The 11,529-nt window shown below is 40.3% G+C and overlaps 1 protein-coding gene across 1 annotated transcript in view; it reads left to right on the top strand.

Moving 5' to 3' along the window:
• The window catches only part of LOC140685710 (uncharacterized), a 75,082-nt gene extending 69,601 nt beyond the window's left edge, over positions 1-5,481 (top strand). Inside the window, exons 86-87 of the mRNA XM_072937792.1 lie at positions 2,180-2,273; positions 4,041-5,481. Coding sequence (XP_072793893.1) covers positions 2,180-2,273; positions 4,041-5,302 — 1,356 coding nt within the window. The 3' untranslated portion in view covers positions 5,303-5,481. The remainder of the gene's footprint in view (positions 1-2,179; positions 2,274-4,040) is intronic.
• Positions 5,482-11,529: the final 6,048 nt, after the last annotated feature.

Consider the following 11,529-nt stretch of genomic DNA (forward strand, 5'->3'; position numbering starts at 1 on the left):
AAGGTCTTACTAGTACCTAGTATCCTCTTGTTAATTTTCCAGTCTTACCTAATGAAACCAGTGTTTATAGCCCAGAAAGCAATGCGTATTTGTCCTATGGAATCGATTTGACTTCTTGAGTTGTTTTCTCTAAAAAGTAGAGAGTTATTCTTTTTCAGCCTGTGACCAATTGTGTGTGTTTCTTATAAATGGATTTGTCCAACTCTCAAGGCATATTCAGAGAAAAATGTTTTGGGTCAAAAAGAAGACTGTTTTCATATTGTTATGTTTTGTTTTATGTTTTTACCAATTTGACCTTCAAAAGCAAATGCCTGTGAGTTGGAAATATTACAGTTTTCTTGTCAAGTAGATCTGCAGGGATAGTTTCATGTAAATCAAAAGCATGGTGAAGATTAGTAAATATGTGGGGTTAGTATACCAACAGTTTGGGTGAGTGACATTGTAATGAGGACAGCCCATATTGGATAGTTAGTGTGGCCTGCATGTTGTACTTTGATCGTGACCGTAGTTGAAGTATTGTAAGTAACAATGGTGGAGTGTTCTAAGCTGACAGCTGTGAAGAGAGGTAAATTGACCCTGAACTCTTGGATCTAGACAGATGCTGCCTAGTGGCACAGCACTGTATTTCAAGTCAGCAGATATGTTGGCATCTTTGTTCTGTCATGCATAAGCTGTGGGGTCTCGGAAAAACTTGTTGGAGCTGTTTGAATGTCAGTGACCTTGTTGGTAAAAGGGCACTGGCACTTAACTCTGAGGTGTGTGCAGTGAACAAATGTAACAAATGTGAAAAGATGTCATCTGTAAATGGTGCTATAAAGTGTAAGACAGGATGATCACAGTGACAATGAATGACTTACTAAGTGTTGAGGACACTTTTTGACACCTGAAGGACAAGAAAATGGCAGTGGATAGTTAAGAATGGGAAAGTTAGAGTGGGCATGTGGATTTCTCATTTAAATGGGGGTATGTCGTGTTTTAGTAGACTATTAGTGAAGATCTCTGATAGGTATAGAGTGATTTGGTGCTTGTCGGCATCTTGAGATTTTCGATGTTTTGACCTTAAAGAAATTCCTGCTTCTGAACACCAACTGCGTGCCAGGCAGTTAAGACACTGAACTAACCGAAGGGTTGAGGGGTTAGGCTGTAGTGGTAGGAACAGAAGGACAAGTAAACAGGAATCTTCTGTCAGTCACAGTAAGTCCTTCAGGTAAAGGAAATGGAGAACTTTAGTTTTTGACAGAAGGGGCGTGTCTGTAGTTATGATGGGTGTGGAGTAAGAGTGGAATTCACTTAGTTGGCACAGATCAGAATGTGACCAAAGCTGCCAAGGGAAGGACGGGAAGGAGCCAGTGACTTGAAGGCCCAGGGAAGGAACACTCTGGACAGAGAGAAATCCTTGTAGTTTTTTGAAGAATTGCGTAACTGTACTTAAAGATTCCGCTGTTATTAAGACATCAATGTTTTTCTTATTACTTTGCTACTTTATTCAACTAGTTTTCCTAACTATAAAAGTTTTATCAAATAATAAGATTGTGCTAAGCCATTGTTTACTGAAATGAAGCAGCTTCTACAGTGTTCTGTCAGTACTCAATGTGACAGACTCCAAGGTTTGTTTTCATGTCAAGGATCTCAATTTAATACTAAATCCGTATCTGTCGTTAGAAATATTTTAAATTTATAGCAAGTATATTTATGAAAGTACTTGTTTTAAAATAAGTGCATTTTAAGTTTTGCTTTTTTATTGAAGTGTGGTCAGTTTACCATGTTAGTTTCACATGTACTACAAAGCAATTCAATTTTACCTACAAAAATACGTATTTTTAAATATATCTTCATTTTTGTGGGGGAATGTAGAATGAAGTTAGGTGTTTTGAAGTTAATTCTTTGTTGAAATGTGAATATAAGTCAATATTTTGCCTGTGAAAATACTTGCTCTGGCTTTCCATGTTCAGCTTACTGAATCAAAAGCCAAATGAAAATAAAAGATAGGCTTGTTCTAGAGAATGTATATGAAGTTTTCTATTTATATGTTTGGTTTCCCAAGATACTCTTCTCTTGTTTTTAAGTCTTAATTGCTTTTAAAATAGGAAGGCTTTTTTTTTTAAGTTTTGAAATGCAGGGATTTTCTTAGGGATTAGGAATTCTTTATGCGACTCATTATTAATATTGATTTTAACAGAGTATCTCTGAGAGTCTACCACAAATGTATGTGGATATTTCATCTGGAGCTGCAGGTCAAACAGGAAAAAATATATTAAGTGGACAGGTAGAAGGTAAGACCTGTATTTTATTAAAAAGCCATCTGACAGAATGTTGATTTCCAACATGAATTCTGATATATTCTAAAACCCAAAGAAAAATCACCTGGTGAAGGTATAGTGAGGGAAAAATGAGAAAAGGAGGTAAATTTTATAACTTAGGTGTCAACGACAGATTAAATTGAGAGTGCCATTTAAGGAGCTTAATTGTTTCATTTCAGAATGCTCTGTGACCTAAGGACAGTCAGAAAATGAGGCAGGAAAGAGGGGATGAAGAATGAGAGCGGCAGAGGGGACAGGCAGTAAATGAAGGGAAAGGAGGTAGGGGCCTGTGGGAGAGGGTGGGAAGGTAGATCAGTTCTTTGGAAAAAGAAAGTGTCTGAAATGTGAGATGGACCTGAAGAGAGCTTCCAGCACCGTAGCTTGTCCGAGAAGCATGAATGTTCCCACTGTCCCCATATTCCTCATTGTTAGGCAGGCAGTGAGGACTGAGGTGCCTGATCACGCAGAGCTGGGTTTTACCTGCCGTGGGTGAACACAAGCAGATGTGGGCAGCTGTAAATGTCTGGACCTTCATGTCATGTAGTGTGTTGCTGCCTTACAGGATGGTGTCACCTAGGCCAAAAGAGAATAAGGAAGAGGAAGAGAGCAGGGTGTGTTATGGGGGGTGAGGGGGGCAGGGAAGCTGTTTCCTGATAAATAGTCCATTAGAAAGTTTGCAACTTCTAATGCAGTTTCAATTTGGAGAAGTGTTATAGTGGGCACTTGAAGCTAGATTTTTCAGAAGGATCAGTTAAGTCGAGTAGACTCGGTATAGACGAGACTGTCTCAAATTTTAACTAGTCACCTGGGGACCCATTGAAAAGTGTGCATTCTGAACAGTAGGCCTGAGATTCTGCATTTCTAATGAGTTCTAAGCTGACACTCTTGTTGCTTGTCTTGAGACCACGCTCAGAATAGCAAGAGGGTAGATTTGTGTTTAGAGAAATCTGGGAGAAGAGCCACTAGAGAATTCAAGACATAAAGCATCAAGGAAAAGCGTAATTTTGTTTTTCTTTCTGAGCACGTTTATAGCCAGAGGGAGGCAAAGAGTTGAAGCAGAAATTACCGATGTAAGTTCCTGCCATTAAGCAGAGAGAAAAAAGAAGTGGTGGGGATAATCCATCAAAAGAATATAAAAGGGGGGAAGAATTAAGACCACAGATCTAGAGCTACCTTTGAAAAGGGAAGGATACAGTGAAAGGAAAGAGAAAAAAAAGGTGATAGGTGATCTGGGAACTGATGAGGAAACTTGAGAGAACTTCTTTCAGATGGCGTCATATGTTTGCACTGAAGCAAGATTAGATCATTGCCACTGCAGAGAATTCCGGAAGCAGGAAGGGGCTAGAACTGGGGTAAACCACAGTCACTCCTCACAACTGTCAGACATCAAAACTATATGTTGAATTGGCATTTGTTACTCAAATGAGATTAATTTCTGTATGGAAGCACTAGCTTTTTTTTTTTTTTTTTTTTTTTTTTAGGATAGCTAATTTTTTGATGATTCTGTCATAGAAAGGCTTTTAAACATTAACATGAGGTACCAAACCAAACTAATTTTGGAAACAGAAGAAATTAATAGCATTCATTCCCTAAATGCTAAAAATGTTTTCAGTGAATACTACAGTGATCTTGAAATATAAAAGACTTAATATCTAATAATTCTGTGGCAATTAAATTAATTTTTTACCTTTTCAATAACCTTATGTCAATATTGAAAACCTAATATACATTATTTCTTAGGTGTGTCTTACATACCTTCTTGCACGAGTGGGTCAAGAAACTTCAAGATGACAGCTGAGACCACGTCCACTCCAACAGCACAGGCCTCTCACCACTCCACCTTTGCCACTGGTCTACTCCACCACCAGTTTGCCATGGATAACGATACTGCTGCAATCGTGGTTGACAGCGGCTCCGGCATGTGCAAGGCTGGCTTCGCGGGCAACGATGCCCCCCAGGCCGTCTTCCCCTCCGTCGTGGGACGCCCCCGGTACCAGGGCGTCATGGTAGGCATGGACCAGAAGGACTCCTATGTAGGTAATGAGGCCCAAAGCAAGAGAGGCATCCTGACCCTCAAGTACCCCATTGAACACGGCATTGTCACCAACTGGGATGACATGGAGAAGATCTGGCACCACACCTTCTATAATGAGCTGCGCGTGGCCCCAGAGGAGCACCCCTTGCTGCTGACTGAGGCCGCACTGAACCCCAAGGCCAACCGTGAGAAGATGGTTCAGATCATGTTCGAGACCTTCAACACCCCAGCCATGTACATGGCCATCCAGGCTGTGCTGTCCTTGTACACCTCTGGCCGCACCACTGGCATTGTGATGGACTCTGGTGATGGGGTCACTCACACTGTGCCCACCTACGAGGGGCATGCCCTCCCCCACGCCACCCTGCATCTGGACCTGGCTGGCCGGGACCTGACGGACTACCTTATGAAGATCCTCATGGAACGTGGCTACAGGTTCACCACCACGGCCGAGCGGGAAATCGTGCGTGACATCAAAGAGAAGCTCTGCTACGTTGCCCTGGACTTGGAGCAGGAGATGGCCACTGCTGCCTCCAGCTCCTCCCTGGAGAAGAGCTATGAGCTGCCCGATGGTCAGGTCATCACCATTGGCAGCGAGCGCTTCCGCTGCCCTGAGGCTCTCTTCCAGCCCGCTTTCCTGGGCCTGGAAGCCTGTGGCATCCACGAGACTACCTTCAACTCCATCATGAAGTGTGACATGGACATCCGCAAGAACCTCTATGCCAACACGGTGCTGTCTGGCGGGACCACCATGTACCCCGGCATCACCGGCAGGATGCAAAAGGAGCTCACTGCCCTGGCCCCCAGCACGGTAAAGGTCAAGATCATTGTGCCCTCTGAGCGCAAGTACTCCGTGTGGATGGGCGGCTCCATCCTGGCCTCGCTGCCCACCTTCCAGCAGATGTGGATCAGCAACCAAGAGTATGATGAGTTTGGTCCCTCCATCGTCCACCACAAGTGCTTCTAGGTGGACTGAGTTACCTTCCACCCTTTTCATGAGAAAACCTAACTTGCACAGAAAAGGTGACGAGATTGGCATAGTTTTATTTTTTTTGTTTTGAATTTTTTTTTTTGGTACTGACTCAGGACTTAAAAACTGGAACAGTGAAGGTGACAGCAGGCAGTTGGATCAAGCATCCCCAAAGTTCTACCTTGTGGCTGAGGACTTCGTACATTTTTTAAAATAGTCATTTCGAATGTAAGATGCATTGTTATAGGAAGTCCCTTGCCTTCCTGAAAGCTGCCCCACTTCTCTAAGGAGAAGGGCCAGTCCTTGCCTAAATCCACACAGGGGAGGGTGATGGCATTGCTTTTGTGTAAGTGATGGTCTCCAAAAAAAAAAAAAAAAATTACCTTAAATCTTGCTTTTGTTTTACTTTGAATGATCAGCCCCCCTTTTTTGTCCCCAAACTTGAGATGTATGAAGGCTTTTGGTCCCCTTGAGAGTAGGCTGAGGCATGGAGGCAGCCAGGGTTTACCTGTACACTGACTTGAGACCAGTTCGATAAAGTGTACAGCTTTAAAAAAAAAGGGGGGTGGGGGATCAGCCAAGATGGTGGAGTAGAAGAATCCTCGTAGCTCACCGTCTCCCACAAATACACCAAAACTCACATCCATGGACCCACCCAGCCAAGCAGAGCACCTGCTGAACTCTGACAGAACATTGCCTTCTTCAAAAGACGGAGACACCACAAATATGGTAGGAAAAAAGTAGAAGTAAAATAACTTGGGACTAGTCCTGCAGGGAGGAAGCTGCAAAGGAGAAATAGCGTTCACTTGCTGGGTCTACCCCTCTCCAAGGGAGAGGTCATTGGGACTGAGGGGGATCCTCCAAGGCCCAGATCTATATGAAATAGCTCTTGACAAACAGAACTAAGTTAAATGGGCACAGAGGTTCTCTGCAACCCCTAGCCCTAGAGGGAAAGTGGCAGGTGGAGGACAGGACAAGCTGCCTGAGCCAGGCGGAGGGCAGGCAGGCTGCACAGAGGCAATCCCAGGGAACTATAGGGTATTTCACACTGTGGATTAGTGGGTACACAGGGCAGAAAAACCTGGGCCCTCCAAAAAATACTAAAGAAAAAAAAAAAGCAACATGGCTGATGTGCCCTGAGGGGAAGGGTACAATATCTCCTACCTCTGAAAATCTGTCGAGTCAAGAGGTGGTGCTCAGACACAGCTTCCATATCCTCCAGTGCTTAGCACCCAGGTGTGGCGTGGTTGAAACCTGAATCCATACCTAAGGGCTTAGCAGCCTCAAAGGGCAGGCTGAGACTTGTTCATAGCGCAAGGCAGATAGGATAGTTCTGTCCTGGGAACTCTTGAGAACTTAAGCCTCCAAGACAAACAAGGAGCTGAGTTTGGGCACAAATCATGGGTGGCGCTGTTCTGCTGTCTCCTGGAGTGCAGACCCGAGGTGGAGCGGGCAGCTGCACAGAGCAGGGGAGTGATCTGCACTGGGAGAGGGCAGGTGGCTACCTGCCTTCTTGGCAGGAGTGCAGTACGTGACCGTGGCATAAGGAAGGGTGTAACCCACCTGCCCACTGTGTAAGAGCGCAGCACCTGACTGCAGTTTTGGGAGGGGATGTGATCTGCTTGCCGACCTGCACTGGGAGCAGCACAGACCAGGCGGCCAACGGAGGGGTTCTGAATGCAGCGAGCTCAGTTCATGCAGCAGGGAGAGGACAGAAAGACCTCTCGATAAAACCATTAAGAGCACACGGTCTCCACGAGAACACGACCACTTTATTTCTTTTTCTCTTTTTCATCTGTTCTATTTTCTATTACCTTTTGAATTTTTAAATTTTTAAACAACTGTATATATAGTTTCCCATTTTAATCCCTTTAAAATATTTTTTATTTTTATTATTACTAGTTTTCAAAATCCACTGCAATTTCAGTTTTATTTATCTTGGTTTTGATCTGTTATTGATTATACTCAAGTTTCAAAATTTTGGGGGGTCTTTTCTCCTTTTTTTGAGGTTTTTAAAAGACGTCTCAACTCAAATTGTTACATTGCTTCAACTTGTTCTTCTGTTGTTGATTATACACTTTTTTCAAGCTTTTTATCTTCCTTCTTTAAAAATTCTTTTTAAATTTTATTCCTGCATAGGCTTAGATAGATTAATAAACTCCTTGATGACCACAATAGATAACTGATACTCCGTAAGAAACAATGCCAGAGAGAGATAAGCAAGATGAAGCAGAGGGACCACTCCCAATTACACGAGAAATTCCCTGATGATCAGTGAAATAAACACTGATGGCCTACTAGATAAAGATTTCAAAAAAGTGATCTGAGTACTGAAGGAACTAAGAGTGTGTAGAGATATAAAATATGTCAAAAATGAAATTGAAGCTATAAAGAAGAGCCAGGTAACATTGGAAAACCCACTTGCTAAGATAAGAGCTGATCTAAAGGTTGTACAAAGCAGGATAGATAATGCAGAGGAACAAATAAGTGACCTAGAAGACAGGACAATAGAAAGCACCCAATCAGAACAGCTTAGAGAGAAACAAAAACCAATGAAAACAATATAAGGGACCTATGGGATAATATAAAGCTTGCCAATCTACACATAATAGGGCTTCCAAAAGGGGAAGAAAGAACAAAGGGCATTGAAAAGGTATTTGAAGAAATCATGACTGAAAACTTCCCAAACCTAAAGAAGGAATCATAATATCCAAGTACAGGAAGTTCAGAGAGTCTCAAACAGAAGAACCCAAGTAGACCCACACCAAGACATATTATAATCAAGATGGCCAGGGTTAAAAGGATAAAGAAATGATCCTAAAGGCAGCAAGAGAAAAACAGAGTGAGTTACAAGGGAACTCCCATAAGGCTCTCAGCTGATTTCTCTACACAAACACTACAGGCCAGAAGGGAGTGGTTAAGATACATTCAAAGTCTTGAATGAAAAAAAAGATGCAGCCTAGGACACTCTATCCAGCAAGGTTATACTTTAGAACAGGAGAGATGAAGAACTTCATGGACAAGAGAAAACTAGAAGAGTTTTAGCATCATTAAGCCTATGCTAAAAGAAATACTGACAGGTCTACTCTAAATAGAAAAGAAGCAGAATGCTACAGAAATGAGAAAATCATGACTGGAAAGGTGATAACTACCATGAATTACAAATAGAATAAACACAAAGTTGTAAAAGAAGACATCTAAATCATAAAGAGTGGGAAAGGAAAGCAAGGAAATATATATTTTTTTTCTTTTCAAAATTTTGTGTTCTTGGTAGGATGGGTTTGAGCTTATAGTACTATCTGTTTAATACAAACAATTATTGTAATGGGTTAATAGACTTACAAAAAAAGGGTAACCGCAAGCCAAAAACTTACAAGTGAGTCACAAAAACTAAATAAAATCCAAGATAATACAAAGGAAAATTATCAAACCACAAAAGGAAGAAGAAAGGAACAAAGAGGAAATACCAAATCAACTGCAAAAATAAATACAAAATGGCAATAAACACACATCATTAATTACTGTAAATGTTAATGGACTAAATGCTCCAGTTGAAAGATGTAGAGTGGCAAACTGGATAATAAAAGAAGAATCGTCAATATGCTGTATACAAGAGACCCTCTGTAGGGAGAAGGATACATATAGATTGAGAGTGAAAGGATGGAAAAGGATATTCCATGCAAATGGAAAAGCCAAGAAAGCAGGTGTAGCAGTACGGACTTCAAACAAAATAGACTTTAATACAAAGGCCATAAAGATAAAGAAGGACATTTTATCATGATTAAAGTAGTAATACAAGATGAGGATATTACACATTAATATATATGCACCCAATATAGTAGCACCTAAGTACATAAAAAATTACTAACAGAGATAAAGGGGGAAATCGATGGGAATACAATCATTATTGGAAATTTTAATACCACATTAACATCACTAGACAGATCTCCTGGACAGAAAATAAATAAAGCAACAGAGAAATTAAATGATACAATAGAAAAATTAGATTTGGCTATTTTCAGAGCATTACACTCCCCAAAATAGGATATACATTCTTTTCAAGTACACATGGAGCATTTTCTTGGATTGATCATGTACTTGGGCACAAAAGAAGCCTCAACAATTTTAAGAAGATAGAAATTATCTCAAGCATCTTTACTGACCACAATGCCATGAAACTAGAAATCAACAATAGAGAAACAAAGGAGAAAAAAAAGGAAAGCATGGAGATTAAACAACATGCTACTAAAAAACAATGGTTCAATGAAGAAATCAAAGTTGAAATTTTAAAAGTACCTTGAGAGAAATGAAAATGAAAACACAACCACACAAAATTTATGGGACACAGCAAAGGCAGTGCCAAGAGGGAAGTTTATAGCAATACAGACCCTCCTCAAAAAAAGAAAAAAGAAAAAAAAACCTATCTCAAATAAACAATCTAACCCACCAACTAAAAGAATTAGAAAAAGAAGAGCAAAAAATCCCGAAGTCAGCAGAAGGAAGGAAATAATAAAGACGAGGGAGGAAATAAATAAAATAGAGATTTTAAAAAATTAGAAAAAAGTCAATCAAACCAAAAGCTCTTTTTTTGAAAGAATAAATAAAATCAACAAAACTATGGCCAAACTCACAAAGAAGAAAAAGGAGAGAGCACAGATAAGCAAAATAAGAAAGGAAAATGGAGAAAGAACAACAAATAACATAGAAATACAGAATATCATATGAGAATATTATGAAAAAATATATGGAACCAAAATGGATAACCTAGAGGAGATGGACAAGTTTCTGGAAACATACAGTCCACCAAGACTGAATCAAGAAGAAACTGACCGCATGAACAAACCAATCACTAGAAATGAAATCAAATTAGCAATAAAAAAAACTTCCCTACAAATAAAAGTCCAGGACCAGACGGCTTCACAGGGGAATTCTACCAAACATACAAAGAACTCATACCAGTCCTTCTCAAACTCTTCCAGAAGACTGAAAAGGAGGGAATACTCCCAAACTCATTCTATGAAGCCACCATCACCCTGATACCAAACCCTGTCAAAGACACCACCAAAAAAGAGAATTACAGACCAATATCACTGATGAACATAGATGCAAAAATCCTAACCACAATATTAGCAAACAGAATCCAACAGCACATAAGAAAGATCATACATCATGATCAAGTGGGATTCATCCCAGGGACACAAGGGTGATTCAACATACACAAATCAATCAATGCAATACAACACATCAACAAGAAGAAGGACAAAACCACATGATCATCTCAATTGATGTAAAAAAAGCATTTGATAGAATTCAACACCCATTTATGATAAAAACTCTCACCAAAGTGGAAATAGAGGGAAGGAACATAGCTCAACATAATTAAAGCCATATATGACAAACCTACAGCCAGCATAGTATCAACAGTGAGAAACCCAAAAGCTTCCCACTAAAATCTGGGACAAGACAAGGCTGCCCACTATCACCACTCCTATTCAACATAGTCTTGGAAGACCTAGCCACAGCAATCAGGCAAGAGAGAGAAATAAAAGGGATCCAAATTGGAAAAGAAGAGGTAAAAGTGTCACTATATGCAGATGACATGATACTATATATAGAAAACTCTAAAAGTTCCACACGAAAACTACTAGAAATAACCGAAGAATTCAGCAAGTTAGCAAGTTACAAGATTAACGTTCAAAAATCAATTGCATTTCTCTACACTAATGATGAATCAACAGAAAAAGAAAGTAAAGAAACAATTCCCTTAAAAATAGCACCCAAAGTAATAGAATGCCTAGGAATTAATCTAACCAAGGAGGTGAAAGACTTATACATGGAAAACTATAAAACACTGAGTAAGGAAATGAATGAAGACTTAAAAAAATGGAAAGATATCCCGTGCTCCTGGATTGGAAGAATCAATATTGTTAAAATGGTCATACTGCCCAAGGCAATCTATAGATTTAATGCAATCCCTATCAAATTACCCAGGACATATCTCACAGAACTCGAACAAATCATAGTAAAATTTATATGGAACCACCAAAGACCTAGAATTGCTGAAGAGAAAGAAAGAGGCTGGAGGAATAACTCTCCCAGACTTCAGACAATACTACAAAGCTACAGTAATCAAAAGAGCTGGTATTGGTACAAAAACTGACATATGGACCAATGGAACAGAATAGAAAGCCCAGAAATGAACCCACAAACTTTTTGTCAACTAA

Source organism: Vicugna pacos, chromosome 15, assembly GCF_048564905.1.
Source record: "Vicugna pacos chromosome 15, VicPac4, whole genome shotgun sequence".
NCBI classification, from domain to species: domain Eukaryota; kingdom Metazoa; phylum Chordata; class Mammalia; order Artiodactyla; family Camelidae; genus Vicugna; species Vicugna pacos.